The 14,289-nt window shown below is 45.1% G+C and overlaps 1 protein-coding gene across 4 annotated transcripts in view; it reads right to left on the bottom strand.

The window, feature by feature from the left end:
- Nucleotides 1-645: 645 nt before the first annotated feature.
- Nucleotides 646-14,289, bottom strand: part of LOC119170723 (ETS variant transcription factor anterior open) — a 144,554-nt gene continuing 130,910 nt past the window's right edge. For 3 of the 4 annotated variants that reach the window (XM_037421965.2, XM_075886825.1, XM_037421966.2), the window contains 3 exons: nt 11,311-11,545; nt 3,451-3,700; nt 646-1,242 (listed from right to left, as the gene is read on the bottom strand). In XM_037421965.2, the coding sequence (XP_037277862.1) occupies nt 1,071-1,242; nt 3,451-3,700; nt 11,311-11,545 (657 nt within the window). In that variant the 3' untranslated portion in view covers nt 646-1,070. The remainder of the gene's footprint in view (nt 1,243-3,450; nt 3,701-11,310; nt 11,546-14,289) is intronic. The other variant, XM_037421964.2, reaches the window with a different exon arrangement.

Genomic DNA, 14,289 nt, shown 5'->3' with positions numbered 1-14,289 from the left:
ATTCCGAAGCAAATGAATGGCACATAACATGTTTTTTGCACTAGTTATGGACCAATGTAGCTAACTATTGCCATTGAGATCAGCACGTCATGTGTAGATACCTACTTATAACCAAACTATCCCGTATAAAAAATGCAAATCAAATCAGACAACTGCACACGTCGAACAGCCGCAGTGTAGAATCTACACTGCCGAACATACAGGGTCCAAAAATGGTCTCTGAAATCTTGTCCCATAACGTAAGATGTCACACTTGTCACATAATTGTACAGACAGTGCCGTTGCATGGCACCATGAGCAATATATCTGCGTAGAAGTTTGTGATGGCTTCTCAAGGCACTGTGCAAATTCTTACATGCACAAACATACACGTACGTGTCATGTGCATACATTCACCATCTACACTGTGGATAACTAGCATTTCCCACATCATTTGTTCATTGTGTCTGCTTCACAGGACGGCTGATGCTGGTAACAGTGGCGTGCACTTGGGAGCAATTGTTCACTCAAGTACAGTCAACGTCACGAACAAAGTTATTGAAAAAAAAGTCACCCTTGTTGTCCTGAGGTTGCTTGCTGCCACCATTGCTTTCGCCGGTCAGTGCACATTTGTAGATACTCATCATGATGCTGCATTCGCTCACACACAAAGGAAAAAAAAATGCTGGGTCCACAGCAGCAGCACACACAACACCCGTATCCACTACTCCAAGATCACTGACGCCACAAGAGGCGCAACACAAAACACCTGAGTGGACTCTGTAGGGACCTTTTGCGGTGTTTCACACAGGTGGGGACGATGACAGCAGATAAGTTTCGTCACAGACACGAGGCGAAGCAGGTTCATTTCATCACCACACAGACGATCGACGCTGTCACACAGTGTCTCAGCTAAAGGTAATGAAAAGAGACATGGGTTGTGTTTGCAAGCAGTCTCTTCATCAGGCACCAAGGAGAGGGCTTGCAGTATGTGCCATTGTGAGGCACTCGGTGGATTCGAAGACGGGGAAGGCAGACTTGCAGCAGGTACCGTACAAAAAAAAAGGAAACAAGGCACGGGAGGTGTGTGCTCAGTCGTTCTCTAGACGGGGTGAAAGGCACTCTTCCTTGATGCTCATGTCCAGGGCACTCGACGTCTCTTCCTCCTCTGCCTCGCGAGCTGCTGTGGCAGCATCAGATTCGGCTTGCTCCAAGAGTGACCGCTGCTTGCAGTACCTCAATTCCTTGGGTGGCCGAAGGAACCTGGATTGCAATGAAGTGCAATGAAGTGGCGAATGTCAATTTAGCGGTGAAGGTGTGAGAGAGGTGTTGGCATTACATGATCAGATATGTGGATAGGTGTACTTTAATTTTGCAGGTCCCTGTATTGTTCGTTTCCAACTTCAGTTTACATCTCAGCATCACCTCGTATTTTTGTAATGCTCGAATACAGCACATGCTATGTTCAAGGCATGTAGAACTGCTAACGAAGAGAGCCAAAGCTAAAGCTAAAGCTAAGGCTAAGCACAGCTCAGCGTTGCTGGTGGGGGCGGGAGAGACCAAAATGAAAACCTGGTGAGAAGGCTGAACTTATTGAAAGGAATAGCCATGCAAAATTAAGTGCCAGGTAAAGGTAGTATAAAAATGAATAAATCACAACATATCCACAGAGTGAATGATGAGTAGGGTGAAGCATCTGTCCGTCCATCCGTCTGTGTGTCCGTTCATCCATGCATGCGTCCATGCATTCGATCGTGTGCGAGAATGCAGACGATGCGCAGGTAACACAGACGAGACGTGAGCCAAGGAAGCCAAGCGCAAAAGTTTTCAACGCGCCCACCGCTCTGCTTTGTCCATGCCCCACCAACGATCCGCCACGTACGGCGACTATCCAAGAGACTGAGAGAGGCACTTGTTCTCCGCACCCTCAGGCAAAGCCTGCCCAGCAGCCAATCGAAGAGAAGCGTCACTTTGGAGAGTAACGGCAGAGCAACGTCATCTAGAAATTATTGATTGATATTTGGAGTTTAACGTCCCAAAACCACCATATAATTATAAGAGACGCCGTAGTGGAGGGCTCCGGAAATTTTGATCATTTGGGCCATTTAGGCAATAAGACGAGAAATGGTCATCCATTTATTTGCTTTGCCTTCATTTCTTTCTCGTTTTTTCTTCTCTCGGTTATGCGTGACCAAATACAACGTGAGACTAAGAGGAGCTCGGCACGAACAATAAGCCCATTACCAGCCCACATAGGTGGTGGACACTCTACCACTTCAACTGGCCAGCTAAGTCGATATGGCCCTACATTTCCGTCGCTGTTTCTCACTTTCACTAGCCTTTCTCTCCAGCCCCCTATAATTTCCACATGCAACCCTTATTTGAGAACACCTCTTTCTACAATTTGACAGTCCTATTGCTCTAGGCAATAAAGAAGTGTGCACGTTTCCTTGAAATCAAGACTTTGTGAAGCAACCATCAATGCATGCTAAGCATATACACAATAAAAAATCCTTGAAATAACTGAAAAGGCACTCTAGATGTCTTTACATCGTGGAACATTAAGCAAACATTTGCCACAAGTTTGGTCAACAATGTTTATACAGTAGACTTTCGTGCATTCCACTTAACTGGTTACTTCAATTTTGGGAAGTATTTCTTAAATCTTGTTTGGAGGTCTCAAGCTAGGTCCATTGCTTTCTGTGAGACCAAAAATTTCTAACAGTGACAGCCCCATGAAAGTTTTAAACGGTTAGGATAAAGTAATTACATTGAACAGACATTTCCTCCTCTGAAATCCTTGGGCCTGCTCAAAAAAAAATTCTAATAAGTATTTTCCATTTTTGTCTCCATGAGAACTCATCAAAGAATTTACTGAGCAGTGCCATCCAAAAGTGGAACCAAACCAAGACTCATTTTGCTGCACACTAGTAAGAGCCAACTCTCATTAATGTACCCAATCGCTGTTGCTATCGCAACTGATGCCGGCCATGGATGGCTTGTTGTGTACATGATTTCGCAGACACGACAACGGCATAGTATTGCTTTTGGTTTGATCAGGAGCGTACTTTTAGAAGTCAATTTAATGCTTCTACAAGCAGTCACAAATCACATCTCATGCTCTCAGCCTTCCAGATAGTCGCGTACATTCAATAGTGTAGCAATCACAAAGTGCTGATGCCAGATTACATCTGAAGACCAGGATAATGTTTGCTGGGTTGGGCTAACATTCGCTTTGCATCATATACCCTAAAAAATAATGCAAATCCTCAACTATAGACTACGACTCACTTGAGACATTTGGGTTAAATTGCGTATCTTAGTTAAATTGCTTTCTTCGGAGCCATTCCTGTCACAGAGCACCATTTGTGCTTGTGTGGAATGATAAATTATGCTGCAAAACAAGGATGGTTAATCCATTTCAAAATGCCTCGGTACTGCCGCAAGGATGAATGCACAGAGTCAGCTTACCTGTAACAGAGTCGCTCGCCAGGCTCTTTTTGGAGGATCTTGACCCGGTAGTAGTAGCGCATGGCTCGCGACATCTTGTCAAAGTTCATGTTCAGGTGGTTCTTCTGCATGCCCCACAGCTTGGCCAGCCGGTGTGGATCGGTTATCTTGAAGACGCCCTCTTCCTCGTCCTTCCACGTGATGCAGTAGTGGTACCTCTGCTCGGGGTCATTCAGCAGCTGTTGCAGGAAGTCCCACAGCAAGCGGACACCTTTGGAGGATGGGCAAATGCCCAAAACAAGAAAAAGCAAACAAAGGTTATCTTCAAACACAAAGAACATACGTTTCCATAAAAAAGTTTTGTACTGCACAGTGCACCGGTAATTACTTATTTAGCATACAGATACAGATGGTCCTATGTTATACAGCCAACTGCCGATTTTTCAGACACCCGAATTTTCGGACATGCTCGATAATTCCGACATCTTCGCGGCACGGCCACGAGCCCCATAGAATCAATTTATAAGGAAATCTGAAATTTCGGATGCTCGAACCCCCAGGAGTCCAATTATCCGGACTTTTTGACGTGACAGAAGGTCGGAAACCACCACTGACCTCCAGTGGAAACCACCACAACTGCGTCACAAGTGATTACGATCGTATAAATGAGCGCGCCGGTCTACTGTGGCGGCATCTCTTGCTTGGACTCTATCGTTAGCGGAGAAACACACACGGCTTCCGAGATTCCTAACACTGGCCATGTTTATCGTGCAAGGGTGCTTCGCTGACAATCGAAACTATCCACCCGGAAATTTTTTGGCGCCAATAAAGTTCCTTTCACTTTAGCGCTTGTGCTCGTGCATGCCACTTTGGCTTCCCGCACAGCGCTTTCGCGAAGCGTTTCCCCACTTCGAACTAGAACCAACCGTCACACACAGATTTGGTCTGGCCACGCTGGCTATCTTGAATGTTTACCAGCGCCACCTCCGGAGTACCCGAGGCACCGTCACCTGCCGTCGCGCCGTTTTGTTTACGCAGCCCACATGATGTTTGGCTAGCCTAGTGCGTGATTGTGCGATCCTGTTAAGTGTGCTCTGCAACGCTAAGCCTAGGTGCTTCGACGCTCGTCAGCAAACTCATTTGTTCACATCGTGAGGATTTCACTTGCCTGCGATGGCCCCCACTCTGCCTTCGTCGTCGTCGCCGATGGCATCAAAGCGCAGAAAACAGTACCGTCGGTTAACGATGGAGAAGAAAGCCGCCATTATTAAGTTATTGAAGAGTGGCCGATTGCAGGCTGACGTGAGCAAGGAGTTCGGCATTTCCAAACAAACAGTTTCCGATTTCCTGAGGAACAAAGACAAAATCTTGGAAGCGGCCAAAAAACCGTCTGGTGCCCAAAAGATGAATGCAAGCCAAGGTGTTCATCCAAAGCTTGAGGACGCTCTCGTCGTGTGGCTTAATTCAATGATTGCCAAGCGGTTGCCAGTCTCGGGCTGCATCTTGAAACAAAAAGCGGAAACTCTCGCGCTTCGAATGGACATCACGAATTTTAAGTTCCGTGATGGATGGCTGAGAAACTTTAAGCATCGGAATGACCTCAAGTTCAAGAAGATGTGTGGCGAAAGTGGCGCCGTCGACAGTGCAGTTATTGCGCAGTACCGCAGTGAAAAACTCCAGTCTTTGTTGCAGCAGTTCTCTGCTGACATTTTCAACTGCGACGAAACTCGCTTGTTTTACAAGCTGCTGCCGGAAAGAACACTTGCTTTTGCTGGTGAACATGCCATGGTGGCAAGCATAGCAAAGAACAACTGACCGTTCTTGTCGGCAGTAACATGTCTGGCAGCGAGAAACTTCCTTTGTTAGTAATCGGGAAGTCCAAGAGCCCGAGGTGTTTTAAAGGGGCAATGCTGCCAGTGTTATACGAAGCCAACAAAAAGGTATGAATAACACAGCAGTTGTTCGAGAGTTCCGCCCACAGGTTGGACAGGAAGTTTGAACAACAGAACAGACGTGTTCTGCTCTTCGTCGACAACTGCGCTGCTCATGGTCACATCAATAACTTGAAGGCTACCAAGCTGGATTTCATGCCGCCCAACACGACTGCGATCCTCTAACCAATGGACCAAGGCGTTATCCGTAATCTGAAACTGTTGTACCGTTTGCGTATACTCAACCGCATGGTGCTGTGCTAAGAAAACAAGAAAGGCTGCAGCGTTGACCTTCGGTCTGCTGTCGGAATGCTTGCAGACACATAGAAAGCAGTAACGCAAGAAACGCTTCGCAACTGCTTTCGCCACGCGGGCTTCGTACTCGACAAAGAGGCAGCAGACTTGCCTGAAGAAAGCGATAGCGTGACTGACTTGTGCCCTCTCATGGTCGATATTATCAACGACCTCCGCTCTGCTGGTGCTTCTATGCCCACGGAAATAACTCTTGAGCAGTTCGTTGAAGCTGACAACGAGCTCGACTTCTGCGCAAAGCTAACCGACGACGAAATAGTCAGTCAGGTGACGGCGGATTCAGACGACGCCAGTGTCGAAAAAGAGGAACCAACGCCTGCGCCACCTACGACCGCCGAATTGATTCGAGCATTGATGACGCTGTCATTGGTGTACAGTGATGACATGACCCTTGCTCAGATCGAGGCGAATGTGTTTACATGCAAGCGGAACGCCGTTCAAACAAGAATCAACTAGTTTTTCAAGCCACTGCAGCTCTAACACCGGCTGCCCTGATGGCACCCGCTGTCGGCTGCATGTATTTTTTTTTTTAACGGCTCTTTTTAGAGCCACCCCACGGATGTTTTGGCAGAGTTCCGGAAGTCTGTACTTCGACTTTGACCCTCTTGATCTGAGAAATATCAATGAAATGGTGCGTCTTTTGCTTGCATTGAGAAATATTAGCAAATGGTGCATTTTTTTGCTTGCATTGAAAATTATCAGTAAAATAATGCGTTTTTTTGCTTGCATTCATTTTCTTGGACTGCCCAAATTTTCAGACGGTTTTTCGCTCCCTAGAGTGTCCGAAAAATCGCAGTTGACTGTAGAGAATATACTTGAGTTTAAGGCATGTTCAGATCTCGCTCTCTTGCAAAACTGTAGGCGCATATATAATCATAAGACTGCTGGTGTTCACAGTTCTTTACTGGTGTTCGACTCCTTTGAACAGACTAAATTTGTGCACAAGCTCTGTGTTCGCATCCGCTTGCAGTTATGGGGCCATAAATTTGAAGAGTGCGAATTTGAGTGTTCACTTCAACAGTAGAACAAACTGTGCATGCCCGCTGCTTCATTCACTGAGTCATCAAGGCGCTACTGTCCCGTCATCGCCAAGACACCAGCATCCATCACAACGAATGAAGGACACAATGGACAAAAGCGTCTCACTGCTGTATAAGTAGAAACTAATTCACAAACAATGCTTACAAACCAGGCAGGAAAACATGTAATGAAACCTTGCACTGCCTTCTTCAAATACACTTTGTCCCCTGACACCGATGAACCAGATCCCTGGTTCAATCTCGAGTTTCGGCACCGACATGTTAATAACAAGGACCCGTGGTCCTGGCTCTGGACACGTCTTTGCTGAGCAAAGGGTTAGCTCCGAACCACACTTCGTTGTTCTCTTGCTGTTGTCCCAGTCCCTACCACCAAGACTACCCCCCACTACCGTATAAACCGGAATATAAGTCGAGATTTTTTCAATAAAATAATAAGCTAAAGTCGCCCCTCGTCTTATATAGCGGTGTCTAGCCGAAAGTGCAACGCTGTCTGGCAACATATAGCTTGCATGTGCTTGTGAAGCCAGACGCGGCCATATCCGCATCCAAATCCAATCCCAGTCTGTTTTCTTTGTGTTCGTGATTTGCTTCTGATCTGTTCCGAGTTTTCGCTCCGCTTGACATGGCGCTGCATTTTTAGTGGCCTTTTTTTTTCGTTCACTGAATATGTCTAGCGGTGCGAGGAGGCAGTACTCAGCTGCGTTTAAACTAGATGTTGTTAAGTTCACAGAAGCGAACGGGAATATGACTGCTCAGCGCCGCTTTGGTGTATCAGAAAAAAGCGTGTGCTATTGGAGGGCGCAGCAAGGGAAGCTGCAGATGTGCAATCCTCAAAAAATGTCGTTTCGTGGACGAAGTGCCGTTCATCTGCAGCTGAAGGATAAGCTAGCGGACTTTGTGCGGGAAGTTCGTGCGCGCTCGCTGCCAGTGACCGTGGATACCATTCGCAAGAAAGCCGTGAAACTCGCTCGGGAAGATGGGCTCACGAGAGGAGAGTTCCGTGCACCGAACTCTTGGGTGCGTCGATTTATGCGACGCAAAGGATTTTCTCTCCGGCGGCGCACATCCATCTGTCAAAAGTTGACGGAGGAGTTCGAGGACAAGCTCATAAACGTTCAGCGCTTCGTAAACCGGCTTCGGGAGCAGAACGACTACATGATGGGGCAGATTGGCAATGCCGATGAAACCCCCGTGTGGTTGACATGCCTTCGTCGACCACGATCACGCAGCGCGGCGCCAAGGATGTCAAGCTGCTGTCCACTGGCAACGAGCACTCGCGCTTCACCGTCATGCTGGCATGCACGGCAGATGATAGAAAGCTTCCGCCCTTCGTCATTTTCAAACGCAAGACAATGCAATGGTGCGACATTTGGTGCGACAATGCGATGGTGCGACAATGCGACAGTTGCGATGGTGGTAGAGGGGAGCTCCGACGATCGGGATGGGGTGCGCCCGATTCGCAAATAAATGTGGTTCGGCAGTTTTGGGTTGTTTTCCTTTTTTTTTCTTTTTCGGTAACCTGAACTTGGGGGGTCGATCTATATTCCCACTCGACCTATAGTACGCTTTATACCGTATTCTATTTTCAACAATGTATTGAAACATGCAATATTCTACCAGACCACACTTGTTCTCAACAGCAAGATAAATTTTTGAAGCCACCCCAATTCTTGCTTCTTCTTTTACACTGTTTATATAAATGTGTTAATGAAATTTTCTGTACAGTAAGGGCTCATTGTTCAGATTCCATGGGACCAGAAAAAATTGTGCGAATTAACGAAATGCCAAGTTATCTAAACTAAAATTAACAAACAACTGCATGTTATATATTAACATTTTCATTTTCTTGATGAATCCGTAAACCCTGTAACTTATTTTTTATAAGAACATTGTGAAAGCAGCAATTTTCGTCATTCTGCAACTTTGTTTTCAATGCGACCTTGGCACCCGACTCCCATGCTTAGTAAGCTCAAAACATGCTCTGCAGCCTTCCACTACCATCACCACATGCACATGATGGCAGTGCCTTGATAAGTAAAATTGCTTAACAGTTCGCATGACGAGTGCTATTCCAACATGCTTACCACGACTGAAACCTCTTCTTCTTAAACAGCTTCTGCCATGTTTTAGTTTTGTGACACCACGTGAGCATATCATGAAATAAAACAAAAAATAAAACTACTGAGAGCAGAATGTGGACAAAATCGAGGTTCCTAACAGATATTGATGCTGGCAATGCTGCCTCAGTTTGGTTGTCTGCAAATGCCATTTTCAGTCTTGTGCGTTGCACATTTGCATTGATTAGGGCTGTCAGAATTGTCAGGATTCAGTTGGCTAAGGCCAAATGTGACCGGACAGACGAGATTTTAATGCCCTTAAACAATGAATATTCCGGTGAGGGCCAGAGAACACATTCCAACTGAATAACGAGGGTTGAATAATAAGCTTTTACTGTTCCTCTGGCCTGTAGTTGTTTGTAGTTCTCCTGTTTGCGGTTTTTCTAATATTTACTGCACTGCACCCCCTTCTATGATAGCCCTGTAACCGAGCTTCAGTATGTGAAAATAATTAATAATAAATAAGTAACTTAATTATTACTTCGTATTCAGTCGGCCATAAATTGGCTAAATTAACAAGGACTTGAGAAGAGGACATGCAACACAGGTGTGGCTGTGTAGTGTGTGCTGTTTTTTATTTAGCATAACTTTTCCGTGAACAGTATGTACCAACATGCCTAACTTGAACTGTGCAAATATTAATCTCCCTTAACATGAAGCTGAGGGCAGGGATAAAAAGGGTAGCGTTCTCTCATTTCTTGTTACCTTGAAGACATGTGGAAACAAAGCATAGTGTAGAAGAAAGAAAATAGCCACGTGAGGTTATAAATATTATGATGTAAAAACACACTTCGAATTTGTGTAAAAAAGAACTTTCACGTTTGGTTTAGTTCTTACGTCACATAGACACAGTTTTGAAACTGGCTACTCATCTTCCCTATCATAGCTGCTGCTTTTTGTGCACCAGCACATCTATAAATGAAGTCAACTTTGGCACCACCCATGACATTAGAGATACCTGCTATGTTAAATCTTGCAACAATTGCTTGGAATATGTTGCTACCTAAAGTATGCCTGTTAAAATTTCTTTTTCTCGATGACTGTTTTGATTGGAACGAATTTACATTCAAAATTCTATTCATTGAAATTCAATGCATAGCTCTTGCAAAGGTCTATACGGTACCTTAATTGACCATTTTATTGGACGTCTGCAGAGCATTTCTTTTTTAATGTGTATTTTAGTGACAAAATGCCATTTTGTTAGTGTTTACACACCTTGTTCTGCATGTTTTTGCGAGTGACCTATGAAATGGATGCTGCCGCTGCCTGTTTAATTGTGTAATTTGTGCAGTTTACACAGTTAAATATGTAATGTGTAGCTAATTGTGCAGTTAATATAAAGTGATTTTCTTCTTTCTTCAAGGAATACCGTAGTTACTCGAATCTAACGCGCACCTTTTTTCCGGTTAAGCGAGTTCATAAATCGCATGCGCGTTAGAATCGAGTACGAACAAAAAAATTACGGTCAATCTATTGCCATCGCAAATCCAAAATGGCCGCCCCCTACGTGCGTCGGCATGGCGCGTCGGCTATTTCTGCCTATGTGTTTCCCATGTGCGGCACTTCGTACGTGTGCTGAGGAGTTCGTCATCTAGTAGTGCATTAGCATCGACGGCGTGGAAGGGCCGACTCCAAAAACTCGAGTGCACCACGATGCCGCTTTTAAAAGAAAAATCATCGCGTGTGCAGAAACGGACGGAAATCGGGCCGCATCGCGGTCGTTCCCGAAACGTGCGTGCGGGACCGGCGGAAACAAAAGCAGAAGATTGTCGACAGCAAAGCTTCACGCAAAGGCTTCAGTGAACCACAGCAGGGTCGGTTTCCGCAAATTAAAGAGCTGCTCGGCGAGTATGTGCTTGAACAGCGAGCGGCACAGCGCCCCGTGACGACAGAACTGCTCCAAGTGCGGGCTATGCTATTAGTCTTAGAAAAAGGTCTAATGCGGAGCCAGTTTAAAGCGAGCAGGTGCTGGCTAATTAACTATATGAAGAGGAAAGGCTCTTCCCTCCGAAGGGGAACATGCATATGCGAAAACTTTTGCGGAGAAGTACGATGAAAAGCTTTACAGTTTTCAGAGGTTCGTCCTAAACTTGCGGCGCAACAACGGCTACCTGCTTGGGCAAAACTGGAATGCGGATCAGACGCCTCTTTACTTCGACATGCCTGGCACCACAACCGTCGAGAAGAAGGGGGCGAAGCAAGTTCGCGTGCTGACACGGTAAAACTACAGTGACAGCAATGCTCTGTTACACGTCAGATGAGCACAAGCTTCGCCCGTACCTCATATTTAAATGAAAGACGCTCCCAAAAGGAGTCGTTTTTTCGAGTGGTGTGATCGTGTGGGCCAGCGAAAAAAAATGGGTGCGCGTTGCAATCGATGTCTTACGTTTTTTTTTTTCGCGGTGGAAATCGGGTGCGCGTTACAATCGAGGGCGCGGTAGAATCGAGTAAATACGGTAAGATCAACCAAGGCACACTCACTCATTTTATCACCTGGTGCATCAGCAACGACCCGGCCAGTTGTGGCCGGTCTCACTGGAGGCATGTTGAGTGCCATGGGCGGTTGAAGCTGCGGTGGCTTTGCAGCAACAGGTGGCATCATAGGGTGCATCGACACGTCGGGGATCATGCCAGGGAATGCTGACACGCCTCCCCTCGGCGGGAATGCGACTTGGGTCGGTGGCGTTGGACTTCGCCGCACTAAATCCACGACACCCTGCGCAGGTCAAAGTGAAAGCGGACGCTCTGTAGCTCCAATGGCCACATTTTCTGGTACAGAAGACTAGTTTGCATATTTCATTCCTACTTTTTGTGTTAGTACATCCTACAAAGTTGTGCCCCACATTATATGCAAAAACAATCTATGCAGTTGCAGGGGTATTGTAGTAGACAAAGTGCAAAAGACCAGGACAGTAAAGGTGCATATATATAACAACACGTAACGCTGCCCTGAACTCCTGTGAGAAACAGGAAATGTCAGGCCCATGCTGTGTAGATGACAAACCCACCATTCATGCATTCGCACTCAACGAGCCGATTTATTTACTTTAACAAACACAGTAAGCTGTCTGTAGTAGCATTCACAAATAAGTAGATATCATTTTCTTCAGAGGAGAGCAACTATAGCCCCAAATGTCAGCTATGTACCGCACCTGTAGGCCTAACTACTGCTCTTGGTGTTAAAGTCGAGCATTCTTAAAATCGAACAATTAAAGCTCACTGCACGGATGCCTGAAACATAAAATGATGCCGCAACTTTTGTTTAGGCTATGTTCCCATAAAATATGTCCCCACTATGTAATCAATAGTTTTTGTGTGAGTGGGCCAAATGTCTGCAAACTCACCCATGAGCAGATTCCCACAGACTCAAATCAGGTCGTAAGCCTGAATCTGAGTAAGGAAAACTTTGGTGAGTTTGAGTCCGAGTCAGTCCAGTAGAGAAAAAGCTGAGAGAGTCCCAGTCTGAGCGAGTGCAGATGAGTAAATTTTTAGCTAGTCTGAGTTCGAGTGAGCCCTTTGAACAAAATATATTTTTTGAGTTAGTCTGAGCGAGCTCCAAGTATTTTGCCGACCTACGGAGAGGTCTCAGCAGTTAAGTAGGAGCCACACCGATTCGAGCAGCTGGATGAAATTTCTCTTCTGGGTGCACTTGTTCAGGAGTGTTTGAGGTTTGATGCAACTGGTTGTTACTCCAAAGCACATCATGCCTGGGAATAAACGAGCTAGTAAAAGCTCGTTAAATATGGAGTTCAAATCAGCAAGCAGGTGCTAGGATGGGTTTACACATTCTGCCACACTGTGCGGAGAGAACCCCAGAAAAGCCATTTCTGGGCTCGTTCCTGCAAATTAGGCAATATTAAAAGTTTGGGGCTGGTTATTTTGCAAATTAAGCTCGTGCTTTACAGCCAACAGAATTTATGAATCAGTCAGTGATGGGCCAGAAGCGAGCAGCAACTTGCATTCACGCGAGCAGTGAGTCTTAATGCCGAAATATATGAAGCTATTTATTAGAGATGTGTGAATAGCAAAATTTTAGATGTGAGGTGAAGTCAAATGCTGAGGTGTGAGTGGAAATTGAATAGAATATTTGTAGAATATTTTTGAAATATTTCGAAGTGAAATTGCAGAAAAAAAAGTTGGAAATAATTCCTAAGCATATTCTTATCAGATAGCAACATTAATGTGTTTATTTTCACTACGTCAATGCGACGTTGTTGGGTTGGTGTTCCATAGTCGTCTTATCAAGATTGAGGAATCGTGTTGATGTGCATGGTTTGTTGCGATCAAAGTGTTGCCAACAACACTTTGCACATGAAAGGCAAAGATGCTATTTCCTCAGCTTCTCTTCTCTTTCAACTTCTGTGGTGGCTAACTGTTGCGGCTGACAAAGGTGTGCTCCCTTCGAGTCTGGAGTTCCGAATCTGCCTCGTAGATGAAAACATCTGAAATTGTAGTTGCTAAAAATCTTCGGCATCCAATTTTTCAAACTTCCTGCCCAAGTTTCAGCTCCAAAACAGCATTAATTGAGCCCTCACCCCTGCCACATCTATGATCTCCATATTGAAATGAGCGTTTTCCTAAGTCGACATTTGCGACTGCAGCGGTGCTGAAAAGGCTGCTTTGCCGCTATACAGTTGTGTGTTGACGTGAAGCATATTGAAAATCTGAAGGGGTCATTTTTAATTGGACATTGATTTTATTTGTCTTTTTTAAACTTTGACCACAGTTAAACCTGAAAGCTCCAATAATAAAACTTCCAGTGTGAATCGAATCAATCAGGAAACACTATTCCAAAAATGTTTAAAATTTTGAATATTCGCACACCCCCACTATATCATGCTCCAAAATACGTTCATTTGCATGGCAGAATTAATGCAACCAAAATTTAAAGTCCTTCTTTCTTAACTTATTTAGAACAATATTGAAATTGCCCAAAGACAAAAGGCAAACATTGCCCGACTGATCCGTGCCACGCATACATCAGCAGTGGCAGACAGACGACATAAAAGCATACATAGATGAAAATAATGAGTAATTTGGAACATAGTTCTGGGCAGATTCATGACCATTCTGGGTTAATTTTAGCAAGGAGGAAAAAGAGCCAGAGGGCTCAAAGTTCACATTAACCATTGTAAATACCGATGCCTTCGAATTATTCGCCGTTTTCCCCCATAGAAATACATGAGGCAGTACTGGGACCAGGGCGTCAGTTTGAATTATACAAGTTGGAATAAACAAGCTCTTACTGTACTTACAAGTTTTTAAGAGACAGATGATAAATCTGCGGCTGCTGCCAGTCAGACTGGCAGGATTTTCTGACAGCACGTTGAAGGATGAAAGTCTCTGACAAGCTCTGAGTAAAGCGTAATGGGTATCAGACCTTTGTGCCTATGAAGAGCATCATTTCATATTTCTTGTTCTCCTAGAACTTCATACCAACCTAATTCAAAAATAGGTGCA

Source organism: Rhipicephalus microplus, chromosome 2 (assembly GCF_043290135.1).
Source record: "Rhipicephalus microplus isolate Deutch F79 chromosome 2, USDA_Rmic, whole genome shotgun sequence".
Lineage (NCBI taxonomy): Eukaryota > Metazoa > Arthropoda > Arachnida > Ixodida > Ixodidae > Rhipicephalus > Rhipicephalus microplus.
Note: the sequence above shows the minus strand (reverse complement) of the source record. Positions and strands in the feature narration are given on the sequence as shown.